Source organism: Neoarius graeffei, chromosome 11 (genome assembly GCF_027579695.1).
Source record: "Neoarius graeffei isolate fNeoGra1 chromosome 11, fNeoGra1.pri, whole genome shotgun sequence".
Classification (NCBI taxonomy): Eukaryota; Metazoa; Chordata; class Actinopteri; order Siluriformes; family Ariidae; genus Neoarius; species Neoarius graeffei.
In genome coordinates this window covers 22,849,506-22,863,578 of record NC_083579.1, presented here as the reverse complement: position 1 = coordinate 22,863,578, position 14,073 = coordinate 22,849,506, and the positions used below count along the sequence as shown (strand labels likewise).

The 14,073-nt window shown below is 44.3% G+C and overlaps 1 protein-coding gene across 1 annotated transcript in view; it reads right to left on the bottom strand.

Moving 5' to 3' along the window:
* pacrg (PARK2 co-regulated) overlaps positions 1 to 14,073 on the bottom strand; it is a 659,472-nt gene that overhangs the window by 334,683 nt on the left and 310,716 nt on the right. The window contains exon 3 of the mRNA XM_060933627.1: positions 11,722 to 11,893. Within this exon, the coding sequence (XP_060789610.1) occupies positions 11,722 to 11,893 (172 nt within the window). The remainder of the gene's footprint in view (positions 1 to 11,721; positions 11,894 to 14,073) is intronic.

Below are 14,073 nucleotides of genomic sequence, written 5' to 3'. Positions count from 1 at the left end.
TGACTCCCTCAGCACTGATAATATACCCCAAAAAGGAAATCTGATGTACGTGGAATTCACACTTCTCAGCCTTCATATACAGGTTTAGATTAGTTGTCACTATTTACAACTTAAGGTACAATAATATATAATATATTAAGTGAGCAAAATATAGTTATATAGAGACAAAAAAATCAGGGTTATTTATGATAAAAGCGTGACAGGAGGAAGATACAGGACTTGCGTCCCAATTGACAACCTTCCCCTCAATATAAAATAGCAAGAGTAGTGAAATGGTCTAAAACAGGGGTTTTCAAAGTGTGAGAGAGTCAGCCCCCCCCTCGGAGAGCAAATAAACAACTGCGCCCCCCCCTTACAATTTTTTTTGTTGCTATACTTAATGTTCCATTCGTATTTTTAAAAAATGGTTGTTGTACACATTATTTTTTTCTTTTTCACATTTTAAACATCTGTGCTTTTTAAAACATCTTGTTTTACACATCTCATAGCATTGTTAGCTAGCACCTCTTGGCAGACAACACACTGTGGCAGTGGAGCATCTTCAGATCCAGTCCATGAAAATCCAAACTTTAAATAATCGTGGTCATACTTCCTTCTTTTTCCAGTCCCCCAGGATTTCGCGGGCCTTTTTTGTGATTGTTGCGGCTAAAATGTCTGATGTTGCGGGGGTTTTCCAAAAAAAATTGCGATGAAAGTTGCGGTGTTTTTTAGGTTTTTGTTGCGATTACATTGCAGGAGGAAGTGAAAGTTGCGAGAAATTGTTGCGATTTTCTCTTTTTGTGATTAAAATTGAGTGATATGTTAAATATTAAGTTATTACTGATAAACTATTGATTAAAAAAACAAAGACACTGAGAAATGGTCCTATAAACAACTTTACCAATATAAAAGATTACCAGGAATACAAAAATGCAGAAAAATAGGCTTTACTTATCCAAATGCACCTGTTGGTTCAAAAGTTAAAGTGCAGAGAACCTCACAGCACAACATGAAGTTACCTTCAAATATAATATAAATGCCTCAGCTTTCATATAAGAAAAAAACTATTAATACTAGTACTGTGTACAGTCAGTCTCTCCTGAAGACTAAATTAAACAATAATTATAAACTAATTAAATAAATGGCTCAGGCTTCATAGAAGAAAAAAGCAATTTGAACAGAATCTCACAGTATGATGCTGAAGCTGCCTAAACAATGGAAAATAAAATACCATTTTGGCAAAAATGGTGGCATCCATTAATTTCTTGTATTAAGTAAAAAAAAATAAAGTGCACACAGTCCTTCACTGTAAACATAACACACTTTCAGTGTTGCCAGATACTGCTGACGTTTTCCAGTCCAAAATATGTTCAAAACCCGCCAAACTGCACTTGAAACTTCCCAATCTGGCAACACTGCGCGCATGCTGCTTCTCTTGAACACACGGAAGTAAGGCGGAAGGTAGTTTGTCGACGTCACCTCAAGACGACGCCAATGATTGGTCAAATTTGCGGGAACGTTGCGGTGATTGGATATAATTGCAACACCGCCCTGAATTCGCGGGGATTGGTTGAATTTGCACTGAAGTTGCAAATCGCAAGATCCTGGAGGCTCCGTTTTTTTGCTTGGCCCAGACTTTGTCTCCTCACTCACTGTAGCTTTAGGTACTAAAAATCGATCCATTTTGTCTCTCACGTTGCGCCCCCCCTGAAGAACTCTGGCGCCCCCCAGGGGGGGCGCGCCCCACACTTTGAAAAGCCCTGGTCTAAAAGTTATAACATTAAATGAATACTGGACTTATTCATTATATAATGAGTAACTTAGGTGGCTGATAATATCTGGTGATAGTATTCAGAAATTAGTTTTTTTTTAATTTCGTCAAGGACATTAGACTTTTTAAAACTGTTTTGCGTTAAAGAATCTGAAATAGCAAAAGTAGAATGGTCTAAAAGTTATAACATTAAATATCTTATCAAAAATACTAGATTAATTCATTATACAACTCCGATTGCAAAAAAGTTGGGACAAAGTACAAATTGTAAATAAAAACAGAATGCAATGATGTGGAAGTTTCAAAATTCCATATTTTATTCAGAATAGAACATAGATGACATATCAAATGTTTAAACTGAGAAAATGTATCATTTAAAGAGAAAAATTAAATGATTTTAAATTTCATGACAACAACACATCTCAAAAAAGTTGGGACAAGGCCATGTTTACCACTGTGAGACATCCCCTTTTCTCTTTACAACAGTCTGTAAACGTCTGGGGACTGAGGACACAAGTTGCTCAAGTTTAGGGATAGGAATGTTAACCCATTCTTGTCTAATGTAGGATTCTAGTTGCTCAACTGTCTTAGGTCTTTTTTGTCGTATCTTCAGTTTTATGATGCGCCAAATGTTTTCTATGGGTGAAAGATCTGGACTGCAGGCTGGCCAGTTCAGTACCCGGACCCTTCTTCTACGCAGCCATGATGCTGTAATTGATGCAGTATGTGGTTTGGCATTGTCATGTTGGAAAATGCAAGGTCTTCTCTGAAAGAGACGTCGTTGTTAGGACTAGGACTGTTTTGGCCTCTAGAGGCCGCTGTTATTTCCTTTTCGTGTCATGTTTATTTTGGCCTCTAGAGGCCGCCACTGTTCCTGTGTTTTGTGTTTGTGTTAATTGCCTGTTTAGTCCTGATTATCTTCACCTGTGTTCAATTTAGTTTGTGTATTTATACCCCCTGAGTTCAGTCCTCCGGAGTCTTTGAGCTGTTATGTTTATCTCCAGTTTCCTCTGTACCGTGTTCTTTGTTTTGCACTTTGCTTTTCTTTTGGACCTTGTAGTTACTGTGTTTTTGGATCTTCTGAGCTTTGGTATTTTTGCCTTTTCTTTTCTGTTTTTTGGCTTTTGTTTTGTACTTTTGGATTTTTTATTTTTTCCCTTATATCTTCTGAGCGTTTTTGGATTATTACTTTTTGGATTTTTCTTGTGTATATATTGTAAATAAACCTTTTGATACTTTTTTCTACTTCTGCCTCACGCCTCTGCATTTGAGTCATCCCCTGGTGGCCTAGTGGGGGTTTGCTGGTTTATCACACCAACGAACCAGGTTCGAATCCCAGCAAAACCCTAACAGAAAGACTCCGTCATGACCGACTCAGCAGAGGCTGCTTCAACTGTCTACCCGGCCAACCTTCAGGGAATTATGGCAGCTTTGACATGCTTCGGAGCGACCATGGACGCTCATGGATGTACGCTCACCAGCCAACGTGAGGCCCTTGCTCGCCACGAGGAACTGCTTCAGCAAATTGGGAAAACCCTGGCACAGCTGACATCTCTGCCTGCATCTCCTGATCCAGCTCCCGCTCCTGCTCCAGTGCCTCCTGTCATGCTGCCTTCTTCACCTCGCGAACCCAGCCTTCCTGCACCACAGAGGTATGACGGCAAGCACAGTGAGTGCCGAGAGTTCCTTACCCAGTGTCAACTCACCTTTGAGCTTCAGCCTACCACCTACACTATGGATCGCCGCAAGATTGCCTTTGTGATCACCTTATTAGCTGGTAAGGTAGCTACTGCTATCTGGCAAAGACAGGGACCTGAGTGCCTTGATTTCCAGCTGTTTTCTGAAGAGATGCTTCGGGTCTTCGATCAGGCGGACATCAGTACCGACGCAGCCCAAAAGCTCATGTCCATCTGGCAAGGAGGAAGCGTCACAGATTACGCCATCTCGTTCCGGACGCTCGCAGCAGTAAGTGGATGGAACGAGACTGCCCTGGTGTCAGCCTTCCACCATGGTCTGTCTGACCCCATCAAGGACGGTCTGGCCTCTATTGGATGCCCAAGTGACCTCGAAACCCTCATCTCACATGCTATTCGTCTGGACAACAGGATGAGAGAACGCCACCAAGCCTTGAGCCCCCCCAGCCTCCCTACCTCTACCTGGAGACCGTCTACCTCCTTCAGTGACTGTCCAGAACCCATACAAGTGGGTCGTACTCGACTCTCCGCATCTGAGAGGGAGCGCAGAAGGAGGGACAAGTGCTGCATCTACTGTGGCAAGCCTGGTCACTTCCAAGCATCATGTCCCGAACTCTTGGGAAAAGGACCGCCCCGTCCAGCCGAGGGAGGGTTGTGACAGGGCCTACCCTCTCTCCCGGACTCCCTGGCCAAGGAATCTACATCCCGGTCTCCATCTCCTGGGGTGAGTCTATCCATTCTTGTCAAGCTTTGTTAGACTCAGGGGCAGCTGAGAACTTTATGGATATTCACTTCGCCCAAAGCATCAATATTCCGACTGCACCTCTTGAAGTCCCACTGTCTGTGTCTGCCCTCGATGGCCAAGCGTTAGGTGATGGAAGAGTCACCCAAGTTACTTCTCCAGTCTTCCTCCAGTCTCAAGGTCACAAGGAAGAAATATCACTGCACCTGATTCCTTCACCTGAGTTCCCAGTTATTCTAGGCCTTCCTTGGCTTACTCGCCACAACCCTCGCATTGACTGGGTAACTAGCCAGGTTGTGGAATGGGGCCCTGCATGCCATGCCTCTTGTCTGCTCTCTAGCTCTCCTGTGTCCCCTGCCGAGCCCCCTGATCTCACAGAGTTATCTCAAGTTCCCACAGAGTACTGGGATCTCAAGGAGGTCTTCAGCAAGAGCAGGGCCGCCGTTCTTCCTCTGCACCGGGCCTACGACTGTGCCATAGACTTGCTCCCTGGGACTACCCCTCCTCGTGGCAGACTGTTTTCCCTCTCTCAGCCAGAACACAAGGCCATGGAGGAATACCTCAAAGACGCCCTGGTCTCTGGGTTCATTCGACCCTCCACCTCACCTGCTGGTGCCGGCTTCTTCTTTGTCGGCAAGAAGGATGGGGGGCTCCGACCATGTATTGACTACAGGGGCCTGAACAAGATCACTGTGCGCAACCGATATCCCCTTCCGCTGATGTCCACTGCTTTCGACCTGCTCCAAGGCGCCACCGTCTTCACCAAGTTGGACCTACGGAACGCATACCACCTCATCCGTATCCGAGAGGGAGACGAGTGGAAGACTGCCTTTAACACCCCGTCTGGGCACTACGAATACCAGGTGATGCCCTTTGGACTCACCAATGCACCAGCTGTTTTTCAGACCCTAATCAACGACGTCTTAAGGGACATGATTAACCTGTATGTTTTTGTCTACCTCGACGACATCCTTATCTTTTCCAAGACTGTGCAGGAGCACCGCCACCATGTCCGCCAGGTTCTCCAGAGGCTGCTACAGAACAATCTGTTCGCCAAGGCCCAGAAATGTGAATTTCATGTTTCCGAGGTCTCCTTTCTGGGATTTATTGTACGGACAGGCCAACTCCAAATGGACCCTGCCAAGACCCTGGCCGTCCGGGACTGGCCTACTCCCAAGTCCGTTAAGGAGGTTCAGCGGTTCTTAGGATTCGCTAACTTCTACTGCAAGTTCATCAGGAACTTCAGTTCTGTAGCAGCACCCATGTCGGACCTCACCAAAGGGACAGGTGGATCTTATGTCTGGTCTCCTCACGCGGAAAAGGCGTTCAAAGACCTCAAGGACCGCTTCTGCACGGCACCCATTCTGGTCCTCCCGGACACCTCCCAACCATTCATCATGGAGGTGGACGCCTCGGACAGTGGTGTCGGCGCGGTGCTCTCTCAACATTCGGAAGGAAAGCTGCACCCCTGCGCTTACTTCTCCCACCGCCTGAGTCCTGCGGAGTCCCGGTACGATGTGGGGGATCGAGAACTGCTATCGGTCAAACTGGCCCTTGAGGAGTGGAGGCACTGGCTGGAGGGAGCGTAACATCCATTCCTGGTTTGGACTGACCACAAGAACCTGGAGTACCTCCAGCAAGGCAAGAGACTGAACCCTCAACAGGCTAGGTGGGCCCTGTTTTTCAGTCGGTTTGACTTCACCCTCTCGTACCGCCCCGGCTCCAAGAACACCAAACCTGACGCACTGTCCAGGCTGTTCTCTGCCACTAACAGGGAGAATGAAGTCGGGCCTATTATCCCTGTGTCCCGGATTGTGGCCCCTGTCTGCTGGGGTATTGAGGAGGCTGTCCGACGAGCCCAATGCCAGGACCCCGGTCCTGGGACGGGGCCACCGGGCCTCCTGTACGTCCCACATCAAGCCTGGGCCAAGGTTCTCCAGTGGGGTCACTCTTCCCCTCTCACCACCCACCTGGGAGCTCGGAGGACCCTGGACTTCCTGAAAAGATGCTTCTGGTGGCCTAACATGGAGAAGGAAGTAAGGTCATTTGTCCTGTCCTGTGAGGTTTGCACCAGAACCAAGAACCCACGACAGTGTCCCCAGGGTCTCCTGCATCCTCTGACCATTCCCCGGCATCCCTGGTCCCACGTGGCAGTCGACTTCATCACGGGTCTCCCTGAGTCACAAGGTAACACGGTCATTTTGGTCATAGTTGACAGATTCTCCAAGGCCTGCCGCTTCATACCACTGTGCAAACTCCCCTCTGCTCTTGAAACAGCGAAACTTATGTTTAATCATGTCTTCCGAGTCTTTGGTCTTCCACAGGACATCGTCTCAGACCGAGGGCCCCAGTTCTCCTCCCGAGTGTGTCACGGGTTCTGCAAGGTCATCGGAGCCATTGCCAGCCTCTCCTCTGGGTTTCACCCACAGTCCAATGGTCAGACGGAGAGGCTCAACCAGGACCTGGAAACCACCCTGCGAGGCCTGGCTATGGATAACCCGACATCGTGGAGCACCTGGCTGCCATGGGCAGAGTACGCCCACAACACCCTGCAGTCATCGGCCACCAAGCTGTCGCCATTCCAGTGCCAATTCGGGTTCCAGCCACCTCTGTTCCCGGACCAGGAGGAGGACGCGGGGGTGCCCTTGGTCAACCAATATGTGAGACAGTGTCGCAAGACCTGGAGCAAGGTCAGGAAGACCCTCATACAGACCTCCAGAACCAACCAGACTCAGGCCAACCGCCATAGAAGACCTGCCCACGCTTTCCGCCCTGGGCAGCGGGTTTGGCTATCCACTAAGGACCTTCCGCTGCGGGTGGAGAACCGCAAGCTTGCTCCTTGCTACATTGGCCCCTTCAAGGTGGTGCGCAGGGTGAACCCTGTCTCCTACTGGCTCCAGTTGCCCCGGACTCTGAGGATCAACCACACTTTCCATGTTTCCCTGTTGCGGCCCGTACTGACGTCTACGTATGCCCCTGCCCCTAGGAACCCCCCACCCCCCTGCATCTTCCAGGGTCAGACTGTGTTCACTGTGCATCGCCTGCTTGACTCCCGCCGGGTCTGCGGCGGGTTGCAATATCTGGTGGACTGGGAGGGCTATGGTCCTGAGGAGCGCTGCTGGGTTCCTGCTCAGGATGTCCTAGATAAAGAACTGTGTCGGGACTTCCATTCGGCCCATCCGGATCGCCCTGGGAACGTCAGGAGACGCTCCTGGGGGGGGGGTCCTGTTAGGACTAGGACTGTTTTGGCCTCTAGAGGCCGCTGTTATTTCCTTTTTGTGTCATGTTTATTTTGGCCTCTAGAGGCCGCCACTGTTCCTGTGTTTTGTGTTTGTGTTAATTGCCTGTTTAGTCCTGATTATCTTCACCTGTGTTCAATTTAGTTTGTATATTTATACCCCCTGAGTTCAGTCCTCTTGTCACGGAGTCTTTGAGCTGTTATGTTTATCTCCAGTTTCCTCTGTACCGTGTTCTTTGTTTTGCACTTTGCTTTTCTTTTGGACCTTGTAGTTACTGTGTTTTTGGATCTTCTGAGCTTTGGTATTTTTGCCTTTTCTTTTCTGGTTTTTTGGCTTTTGTTTTGTACTTTTGGATTTTTTATTTTTTCCCTTATATCTTCTGAGTGCTTTTGGATTATTACTTTTTGGATTTTTCTTGTGTATATATTGTAAATAAACCTTTTGATACTTTTTTCTACTTCTGCCTCACGCCTCTGCATTTGAGTCATCCCCTGGTGGCCTAGTGGGGGTTTGCTGGTTTATCACACCAACGAACCAGGTTCGAATCCCAGCAAAACCCTAACAGTCGTCTGGATGGGAGCATACGGTATGTTGCTCTAGAACCTTGATATACCTTTCAGCATTGATGGTGTCTTTCCAGATGTGTAAGCTGCCCATGCCACACGCACTAATGCAACCCCATACCTTCAGAGATGCAGGCTTCTGAACTGAGCGCTGATAACAACTTGGGTCGTCCTTCTCCTCTTTAGTCCGAATGACATGGCATCCCTGATTTCCATAAAGAACTTCAAATTTTGATTCGTCTGACCACAGAACAGTTTTCCACTTTGCCACAGTCCATTTTAAATGAGCCTTGGCCCAGAGAAGATGTCTGCACTTCTGGATCATGTTTAGATACGGCTTCTTCCTTGAACTATAGAGTTTTAGCTGGCAACGGCGGATGGCACGGTGAATTGTGTTCACAGATAATGTTTTCTGGAAATATTCCTGAGCCCATTTTGTGATTTCCAATACAGAAGCATGCCTGTATGTGATGCAGTGCCGTCTAAGGGCCCGAAGATCACGGGCACTCAGTATGGTTTTCCGGCCTTGACCCTTACGCACAGAGATTCTTCCAGATTCTCTGAATCTTTTGATGATATTATGCACTGTAGATGATGATATGTTCAAACTCTTTGCAATTTTACACTGTCAAACTCCTTTCTGATACTGCTCCACTATTTGTCGGTGCAGAATTAGGGGGATTGGTGATCCTCTTCCTATCTTTACTTCTGAGAGCTGCTGCCACTCCAAGATGCTCTTTTTATACCCAGTCATGTTAATGACCTATTGCCAGTTGACCTAATGAGTTGCAATTTGGTCCTCCAGCTGTTCCTTTTTGTACCTTTAACTTTTCCAGCCTCTTATTTCCCCTGTCCCAACTTTTTTGAGATGTGTTGCTGTCATGAAATTTCAAATGAGCCAATATTTGGCATGAAATTTCAAAATGTCTCACTTTCAACATTTGATATGTTGTCTATGTTCTACTGTGAATACAATATCAGTGTTTGAGATTTGTACATTATTGCATTCCGTTTTGTACTTTGCCCCAACTTTTTTGGAATCGGGAGATTCCAGGGAGATTGCAGGGATCGGCATCAACCCTCCTTCTCTATTGTTAGTAGACAGGCAATCAGACTACATTGTTCAAAATCTCCTGGACTGTATGGTAATATCTTCAGCCCCAAACTCATCCAACATTTACCACTAAGAACACCCTAATTGCCCGAACTTCACCCTACCTTATTGGTGGTGGATCAGGGCTTGGGAGGCACCAGAGGTTCCCCAGCACCAGACGACCAGTGCATTTCTGGTTAATCTGAACTCTCATGTTACTTATTACTTCAATTTTAGCTAACTGCTTTATATGCTTGGTTTTCTGTGTCTCACTGCAAATTCTTGCCTTCTCTATGATTGCATTCTGTGTGTTTGTATTCCCAGCACATTTTAATTGCTTTCTCTGTTTGCCTAGCCTTCTTGGTTTGACTGGGGATCTTTTCCATGTTTGGTTTTGACCCTTTTGCATGGTACATATATTGTTCTTTGTGCCAATTTATCATTGCATATGTTAGTGATAATTAGTGATAACTGTAGACTTTTCAGTGGACTACAACCTTTTTAAGGGAATGTGATGTAGTCAACCATTTATCATGTCCCAGCTCAAGCCAGTTTCTCTCTCTCAGAAACTGGGTACTGTGGGGGTACCCCACTAAATATACTCACAGTCAATAATGTTTTGAATGATGTTGGTTTTAATTTGAAATAAAATAATGAAAGAAATAATACATATAAAACTAAATCTTTGATGTGAATACTCTATTCAGAATTTGGCAAAAATTCTGCAAATTTGTGGAAAAATGGCGGCTTGATCTGGGATATGATAAATGGTTGACTACATCGCATTCCCTTAAAAAGGTTGTAGTCCACTGAAAAGTCTACAGTTATCACTAATTGTATTTTAAGTTGTAACTTTATACACCTAAGGATTGGTGCGCTCACAGAATAATTATAACCGTAATAAAACATCATGCAAAACATTTGATCACCGTTGTAACTCCATTTTCCACATACCCAAAACCAATACGATTGTGTTTTGATCTAAACGGAAAGCCTCAGGGTCAAGGTCACTACCTCACCAAAAGTAGTAACTTAAAATCACTACGCCATATAAAAATTTAGCTATAAATCTTCAATTTTGTTTTTTAAAACCTAAGCTGAAATTTAGGTATAGAATATGTTTCTTACAGAATATGTTATGATGGTAGCTGGTCTTGTATGAATTTCTGAGCCATAAAATGAGTTGTGGTCTATTTTTTTACTGTAGTGTGTTTTGTGTGTGCGGGGAAGGACACACGTTAACAATTTGCATGTGTAGAATGGAATTTTCCACTCCGACAGTCAGAAGTTGATTGTGCTTCCATTTGCGGTCTTTCTGTTACACGAGTGATCTGTTCGGATGTTATCACTGAAAAGGTGAGTTGTGACGGTTTTATTTTTAGTCTTGCAGAATAAGGCAATAGAATGTTTCTTTTTCATCTTACTTTCATATTTCGTAGTGTTTGCGTATTTTGGGCCAATATTTTGCAACCATGGTCAATTTAGATTGAACTTTTGATAGAATCTACAGCCAGTCATTTTGCCCCGCCCCGCGCTCCGTCCAGTGCAGTAGTGATGTCCTGATGCTCAAGCGCCACAGCAGAGACCCGTGCGATCTTCAGCCAGTACAGTCGCTGTTCTTTTACCACCGCAGTTATTCCCATCTTTCTGGTGTGTTCTTGATTTTTCCATTGTGTCCTACTGTCCTATTTCACCATATCAAATACCCAAAATGTATCATATTATTCATAATTAAGTGAATAATCAATTCAGTCATCATAACTTGGCATTTTTAACCCAAGCAATCAAAAAGAGGAAATTTATTCAATATTTTCACTCATCTGTGAAGGAGGGGCTTTAATTCTTTGTGATGTAGTTATTTTATATATAAATCAATTTTACAAAAGCATTTGAATTGTAATAAAAAAAAAAATCCACAGTGGAGGCCAGATAAAGCAAGATACTATCTTTATTCTTATTAAACATGACAAAAGAAACATTCAGTGTTAGGTAAATGCAAAAAAAAATAGTAAAATTAGAAAACTTATTTTTTGACCATAATGTCCCAAATGAGAGACCAGTTTCTGAGACGGACCCATAGGTCAGTCAAAAATTTGTCAAGGTCAACCCTTCTGTAAGATGGTGGTCTTTACATGCACTGTAAGCAATAAAGAATTCCTTTTTGAATTATTAAAATTCTTTCAACAAGGAGTGAAATTCTTGCCTAGGAGTGAACTGTTATTTGTGCTTATTATCAAGGTTGCATTATAAAAATACTTATAAGGTATCTGTAAATTCCTTGCCCTTGAATCAACATTCATAAGGTTACAAAGTTTAATATGGATCACAATCATGTCTGTTTATTTGGTCTATTTAGGAAGTTTCATTTTGCATTAAATACAAATCCATGTCAATATCCTTTTTTATTGCTTTGATTATTGAGATGTATTGAATTTCATTTACATGGAAATATGCTCATGTGTCTTCTCAACCAGACCTGATCGTAATTCAATTACTATAGTTGTTTGTGTTTTATCTTGTTGTTGGCACTGCTTTCACTAAGATTTTAATCAGTAAAGAAAGGTTGAGGGATATAATTTTACAAAATTATACTGCATTCATCTGATGGAATGAGAATGTCTGTGTTTATGTTTGGCTCACTCTTTATGGGGATGATGAGCTGAGGGATGACTGGCAGGACTTTGGTGCCACCGTGTTCCAGCATGTCGTGTACACCCTGCTGGGCAAAGAACTCATATGGGTGAGATGTCTCACACAGACCATCGAAGAACAGCGGCAGGTAGTGGTGATAATCCAGTTTTTCAATCTCCACCTGTTCAACACACAAAGACACACACTGAAGTACTTGTACTAGGACCACATGCAGCTAGAAGTAAGTTTTCTGATTACACAGTAACTCTGGATGGCCTTTCTGTTTCTTCACGTGCAGCAGTAAAAGACCTTGGAGTGATTATTGACCCCAGTCTTTCATTCGAAACTCACATTGATAACATTATCCGGATAGCTTCCTTTCATCTCAGAAATATAGCTAAAATAAGAAATTTAATGTTACTACGTGACGCGGAAAACCTAGTTCATGCTTTCATTACCTCCAGGTTGGATTATTGTAATGCCTTACTGTCTGGATGTTCCAATAAGTGCATAAACAAGCTCCAGTTAGTTCAAAATGCAGCAGCAAGAGTCCTTATTAGAACTAGAAAATATGACTACATCACCCCTGTCTTATCCACACTGCATTGGCTCCCAATCAAATTTTGTATTGATTATAAAGTACTACTATTGACCTTTAAAGCACTGAATGGTCTCGCACCACAGTACCTGAGTGAACTTCTGCTCCTCTATGACCCACCACGCCTATTTAGATCAAAAGGTGCAGGCTATCTGCTGGTACCTCGTATAGTGAAGGCTACATCAGGGGGCAGAGCCTTTTCTTACAAAGCCCCACAGTTATGGAACAGCCTTCCAAGTAGTGTTCGGGAATCAGACACAGTCCCAGTGTTTAAGTCTAGGCTGAAAACACATCTGTTTAGTCAAGCCTTTTGTTAACAGTGTTTATGAGGTAAAGGTATAGATCTGGAGGGTCCTCAGACATACCGTAGAGTGTTTTGGTAAACTGGGATGTATGGATGCTGTCAGTCCCCACTCGCTTGCTCACTTGAGTTTGTTGGCGGTGTAGTGGCTGGCTGCTTTATGTCCCGGGGCTCCCTCATGCCTGTGTGACCTTCTGGCTCTCCCCTTTTAGTTATGCTGTCATATTTAGTTGCCGGAGTCCCTGCTTCTACTCAGTGCAATATATATACTGTTCCTACTTATTCAGGTGACATTGGGCATACCTGTGTTTTCTCTCTCTCCTCCCCCCAAATCTGTCCCTCTGAGTTACATGTTGGTCCTGGGATCAAGATGCTGACCTCTTCTGCTCCTCGGACCTGCCTGATCCATCCTGGTGCCCTGTGTCTGGTTGGAGTCTCATCGCATCACTCCTGTAGAGGGCAGCCCCATGTGGACAGTTGGGGGTCGTGCCTAGAGGACGCTCTGGACTCTTGCAGTGGTGCTTTTGTGGCTGGGGACTGCATTTAACTTGCTGACTTTAGGACTGCATTTGACTTGCTGACTTTGGGACTATGGTTGTCGTGAACGGTTTTGCGCTCGGGTTTCCGTCGGTGGGGGGTTTATAGCATCAGTGAAGCTGACTTTGTTAGGACTGTTAATGTTATAGTCATGTTGTCTGTTGTTACCCGGATGGGGATGAGTTCCCTTTTGAGTCTGGTTCCTCTTGAGGTTTCTTCCTCATGTTGTCTGAGGGAGTTTTTCCTTGCCACTGTCGCCACAGGCATGCTCATTGGGGATAGATTAGGGATAAAATTAGCTCATATTTTAAGTTGTTCAAATTCTGTAAAGCTGCTTTGCGGCAATGTCTACTGTTAAAAGCGCTATACAAATAAACTTGACTTGACACACACACAAATTACTATGTTTGTAAGGTCTTTCCATTGATTTATATTACTGTAGTTCAATATACTAATGATATAATACTAATACTAATGATGCTGAAACCCTGATATTTACCCAGTAACTAAATCATATAAAAGCTGTATATTAAAAACTGCAAGAAAAAAGAAAGAAAAAAAACACCCTCACGACATCAGTGAAGTACTCCTATCAAGTATTACCATCATCATAGCAACATTTGGACCCCACAAACACACACATACAGGAAATCACACAAATTGCATACACTCACACACATGGGTGTGTGTATAAAGGGTTTGCATTTCACTCTGTCTAACCTCAACACAGACACACACACAGAGTGAAAACTAACACATGCTGTGTGTGTGTATGGTTTTGTATGTGGAGGTGAGACAGAGACATCTGCGTGTGGTGTAAAATGCTTGCATGGGTTTATGTCTACCTTATGCTAGAACAGACCTTCTGCAAGATATTTCCTTCTTCTTTGCCACCTGAACTCCCTTCCTCTTGCTCATTCTCATA